The following is a 5,826-nucleotide window of genomic DNA, read 5'->3' on the forward strand; positions in this document are numbered from 1 at the left end:
ATAATATATGACAAAAATGAAAGCATTGCAGACCATAAAGAACCTTTCTAAATTCATCTTTAAAATAAATCACTTATTAAATCTTGACACAAATGATAACCATGCTAAAAAAATAGAAACACGACAAACCAAATAAATTGTGATACTTCACATACAAGATATAGCATTGAAGAACACCAATCATCATTATATCCTTATACCTTACAAAATAGATTCCCAAGTCCACACTAATATATGAATTCCAAAAAAGGAATATGGAACATTTTAGTGAGTCAATTGAGACACATTATAAAAGAACATACATATAACTATTGCTACACAAATTTGTATAACTTAAAAATTAGGGAAGGGACACCTTATAAAATGTTAATTTTAAAAATATAATCACACACCTAGAACATGCAATATGACAAGGAGACCAAAATAATAACTCAATCATAGAGAAATACGCTATTAAAGCCTTATATAGATTTCTTCAATCAAATTTAAGTATCAATCTAATCTCAATAATTAACCAACTATGTCTTTGAGCACGAGGTCAACAAAATGTAGCTACATCGCGTAACTAAAGCCTAATGTATATGCAACAAGGTTTCACCATATACATATCAATCATCTAGATTAATATTCTTCCATGTATACATCTAATGAACTTCTATATCACTCACCCCACAATATCTACCAACCTCTCCAAATATATTAATGATCTCAAATTGGCATTAATGACAAGACCTATCAAGTTGACATCAATGACAATACCATGCAACACTTTTTTTCATCAATACCATCATCCGTAGATGCATTAATAAAATAGAGGGATGTTGTTAAAGAAAAATCACCATCATATGTCATAAAAGAAGAATAATCATGAATCATATTATGAAAGATAGTGATTTTTTTTTCATAATGAAGGATACAATATCTATGATTTTGATCTACCAATTGGAAGCACATAAGAGGGAGGGTTTGATTTGACCACTAAAGGGAAATGGACCATAGATATTTTAAAGAGCATCGTAACATGATAGATGTAATATGTAGCTTTTTTATAATGTTTTTTTATGTTTATATAGAAGAGAGAAGTGTTCACTATTTTTTTTTGTTAATAAAATTTAGGAATCCCACAAAGCTAAAATAACTTAAATTTAATCTTAGAACTATAGATGTAAGATATCTCAAAGATATGAATAGTCGAGTTCATGAAATGACATTAAAAATATATTTTAAAAATATCACCATTATATATCATAAAAAAGGAGCAATCAAAAATCATATTATGAAAGGTAATGATATTTTTTCCATAATGAAGGCTAAACTATCTATGATTTTGATCTATCAATTTGAAGCACATAAGAGGGAGGCTTTGATTTGGCCACTAATTGGAAATGGACTATAGATATTTTAAAGAGTATTGTAGCATGATAGATGTAATATGTACATTTATTTTTTGTTTTATAATTGTTTGAAGAAGAGAGAAGTGTCTAATATTTTTGTTTGATAATAAAATTTAGGAAACCCATACATCTAAAATAGCTTAAACTTAATTTAGAACTATAGATACAATACATTTCAAAGATAAGAACACTTGGGTTCATGAAATGACATTACAAATATATCTTAAACATGTGTATTAACTTTAACAAGTATGAACGTCTATATTAAAATTTGTAACAAGTGGTGACAAAACTAGACACTACCATTCAATATCACCTTCTAACGCCACAAAATGTTAGAGACTGATGATGCAAGTCCAAGTGCACCCCCCTTAAGAGCATCAAATAGCTCCAAATCACACCCTACAATATATCTTAGATATAAACTAAATATAATTCAAATCTTTTATATACATATTAATAATATTTAAAAATATAAACATGTATCTAAAATAATAAAAATTAAACTAATTGAGACAAATTAGAGATTACTGTAAAATTAAAATGAAGTGAGCATTGACATCACAATTAAAATATAAAATGTTAAAAAATAGAATGGAATTTTTTAATATACTACTTATTGCATCACAATTATATTCTAAAATAGTAAATCGAAAAAAATTAAATTTAAAAATGACAATAAAGAATATATAATATGAAAAACAAAACCAAAACCATAGACAACATCCAATCCACATATATAAAACTTTGAAAAATAGTTAGAAATATGTTACTTTCCAATCTACTACTATAATAAGCAACGGACATAAGTTTGTGGGCCCACAAATGTTAGAAATATGGCCATACTAAAATGCACTTCCATAAGAAGGAGAGGACTTGGTTAATTTTTTAAAAAGTTAGAAAAGGCAATGTATAGGAAATGCATTTTCGTGGCTGTATAGTCACCGGCATTAAGATGCAACCTTCTGAACTTTAAAAATTAAAAAAATTAAAATAATAATGTGTTATGCGTAGAGGCTTAGGCAATGCAGTGCATGTGGGAATGCGTAGAGGCTTAGGCAATGCAATGCAGTTGCATGCTATTAATAGTTTGGACAGTGTGAGAGAATTAGAAACATCCGGAACAGAGCGTTCATGGAATTAGAAACATCCGAAACAGAGCGTGCATGCGCGCATTGTTGTCCGACTTTAAGAAACTTTCCTGAATTTTAAGAGGCTTCAGCAGCACGTAATGTGAACAGGATTTGTGGTCGCTATATTACAGAGTTTTCACATTGTTTTACTTCAATGGTTGTTTTAGTTCATTTGCCTTGTTAGCTGATCTTGAATTGGGTCTGAATTTATTAATTTATTTTGAGAAGAAGCAGCATCTTGCAAGTGTTTTTGGAGGTATAAAGATGAAGTTCAGAAATGGTATGGAAGTCGAAACATGCAGCAAGGAACCTGGTTTTGTAGGGGCTTGGTTTGAGGGTGCTATAGTGTCTCAGGAGGGGAATATTTATCGTGTCCAGTATGATAAATTTGAGACAGATGAGGGGCATCCTCTGATGTTGGAGTTACAATGCAACCAATTAAGGTCGCGCCCTCCTAAGATGAACATTATTAGTTGGGCAGGTGGTGATCAAGTTGAGGTTCTTGACAAGGATTGTTGGTGGGAATGTATTATCTCAGAGGTTCTTCCTCACAGATATTATAGTGTGTACTTCCCTTGCTATGACAATTGCATGAGATACCCCTACTCCGATATTCGGACCAGGCAGGAATGGAAGGATGGGAAATGGTCATTATCTCTTTCGGTAAATATTTTCCTTTACCTGTTTGGCAATTGTTTTTAACCGTTTAACTTCTGTCGTGTTGTTAATGAAAATATTTGAAGAATGGTTCAATATTTTGCCTCTTGAGCATATAATAGAAGCACCCAGCTTTTATTCTATCCTACTTAATCATGTATAAGTACTGCGTAGATGGTAAATTGAAGTCTCTACTAAGCATTAGGGTTTCACATATATGACAACTAAACATAGTGACCTAATTCAACATAATTAAGGCATGATTTAAAGAATGAAATATCTTCTATACATAACCTATCACTAGTAGGTAATTGAGCATGCCACTTTTATCTATGGTAAAGGCAACCAAGTCGTATCTCACATGTCACTATCAAGTGCAATGATCTTGTGCATAATGATATTAATAAATAACATGTAAAGATGTCATATTTATATCCCATGCTATGTACTACGTACTCTAACGTATCATTGTTCACAATGAATTATGAAGTAATATATCACGTCCTACTCTTCCAATACACGAGTTTAACAAAATATAGTGCATTCTTGCTATCATATAGAGACACCACTATCCTCGACGATTACATTAATCTCAAGATAATCTACCAAATTTTAAGCAGATCATTGAACATGGGTTTTATTATCTAGTGAGAAAGGGTATCTTTCTTACCCATACAATACAATAAATATCCAGCTTAAGTGTAGTTCCTAATGAATACAATCCTCAAATGTACAGATATATCTCTAATAACTTAAGAATTTGGGCAAAGTTTACAGGCCTTTGTTTTGACTTAATATCATTTGTTTAATATTCTATTGGCATCAAACATTTTGATCTTGTAGTTTCTGGAAAATAACATATTCTTGATTGCCTTTTGTTTGTAGTTACATTCATTGAATTGTCTAATATCTTTATGCCTGGAGAAATGTATGCCCTTTTTTACTACTTGTGCCTTGTATGACATATCAGGAAGCTATTGGGCCCCGAGGAATTAGAATTATCAATGTATCTTTGCTACAAGTTTTTGAGTTTTTAGTGTATAAAATTGAAACAATTGGTTTAGAATAATTAGAATATTAGCATTGAGATTTAGTAATATAATTGATTCCTATTGATAATTAGAAGGGTTTTCATGGCAATGTCAGATCTTAAGAAGGTAGGTATCTAATATAACAGTTGGAACAAACTTTTAATCTCTCTTTTGTAATGGAAGATATCCATTTCATTTAGTTATGTCTTGCTGCACATGTTAGCTTTTCAAACCTTTACATTCATTTGAGATCTCATCTTCCTTTACTTATAGGCTTTTTTAGCGATTCTGAGAATTTTGGATCTTCATATGAACACTTTTATATCAATCTTACTTTGTTAGCTCTATTAGGGGTGGTTCTTGTCTGATTGTCAGAGAGTTGCATCGTGCATTGTATTATTTGGATCTACTTGAATTTTGGGATACAACCTTATGTTGAGAATATTATTAAAAACTTGACTTGTTTATTAAGATGTCGAGTCCTTTACACCAGTGTATCTAACACGTGCTTAAAATTATTTTTGTAGGCAAGAAAACGGAAGACATCAAAACAAGGGAATGTAATTGTAGAAAGTATCTATGAGGTAGATGAGGGCTTTCGTCTTGACAAATGTGACAAAATAAAGAGATTTAGGCATTCAGAATCAACACAACATGTAGACAAAGGGACACTTCATGCCAAGGGGATTTTTGTTGATGCTTCTCACATGAATACGGACTATAAAGATTATTTTGTTTCAACTACTGGGAGACACACTGCTTTTGCTCTTGCAATTCAAGATGAAAGAGATAAAGTGCCAAACAATAGAAAGAATACTCACTATAACACCAGAAAACTGCCTAAACTTAGGAAGAAGCAAAAGAAAAATGGAATTCGCCTGGTAGACGAGCACAATGTATCCACACATAAGTTGGAATTATTTGCATATTGCTCTGTGTTAGAGGCTTTTCATGCCCAAGGTTCATTAAGCTGGGAAAGAGAAATTTTACTGACCAATCTCCGTTTTGAATTGCACATTTCTTGCGAAGAGCACACATTTGTGCTGGAACAACTTGCATGTGGTGTTTGATGTAAAATTGTACAGTTCTCAATTACATATATTGTACAAAATGTTCTTGCAAGATTTGTTACTGACAATCTCTGGAATTTGACTAAAGATGCTTTTCATGAAGAAAAAAGTGAATAGCCTTCCATGTATAATGTCCAAGAGTCTTATCAATGTAAAGATCTTTGGCAACATATTGCAGTTCAGATTTTTGTGATCATGTCATGGTTACTCTTGAATTTTTCATATATTTCACTCTCATTTTCTAGTTGGAATGAACTTTTCTTGCACACACATTGAAAGTTTGAATACTTTTAATTTCTTTCAAAGATTGTGAGATTTACATCATTAGTCAAAAATTGAGTACAAGCACTTTTTAAATTCCGTAAATAGTATATCAGTCAAGACAAACTTATGCAATTGTTAGTCATTATGTTGTCATTTTGACAATATATTCAAACAAAAACATGCTTATTACTGCACATATAATATTGCAATAATCAATTGAGCTATTCAACCTTCATCCTTGAATTAGACACTAGTTTCTTTTTATCCACAGAATTGA

At 31.3% G+C, this 5,826-nt stretch overlaps 1 protein-coding gene across 1 annotated transcript; it reads left to right on the forward strand.

Annotated features, from left to right (window-relative positions):
* Positions 1–2,400: 2,400 nt before the first annotated feature.
* Positions 2,401–5,285, forward strand: LOC149569287 (uncharacterized). Its single transcript, XM_089816876.1, has 3 exons — positions 2,401–2,493; positions 2,636–3,190; positions 4,743–5,285. The coding sequence occupies exons 1-3, from the start codon at positions 2,401–2,403 to the stop codon at positions 5,283–5,285; spliced, it is 1,191 nt and encodes a 396-aa protein (XP_089673002.1).
* The last annotated feature ends 541 nt before the right edge of the window (positions 5,286–5,826 follow it).

Source organism: Cupressus sempervirens, chromosome 3, assembly GCF_028749045.1.
Source record: "Cupressus sempervirens isolate cs-2001-9-10 chromosome 3, ASM2874904v1, whole genome shotgun sequence".
In the NCBI taxonomy this organism is placed as follows: domain Eukaryota; kingdom Viridiplantae; phylum Streptophyta; class Pinopsida; order Cupressales; family Cupressaceae; genus Cupressus; species Cupressus sempervirens.

What these genes read in the sequence shown, in the direction of transcription:
- LOC149569287 (XM_089816876.1), top strand. Translation starts at nt 2,401, where the DNA reads ATGCGTAGAGGCTTAGGCAATGCAGTGCATGTGGGAATGCGTAGAGGC. An exon ending in CTATTAATAGTTTGGACAGT is followed by an intron (nt 2,494 to 2,635) that starts GTGAGAGAATTA and finishes TAATGTGAACAG; the next exon opens with GATTTGTGGTCGCTATATTA. An exon ending in AATGGTCATTATCTCTTTCG is followed by an intron (nt 3,191 to 4,742) that starts GTAAATATTTTC and finishes TTATTTTTGTAG; the next exon opens with GCAAGAAAACGGAAGACATC.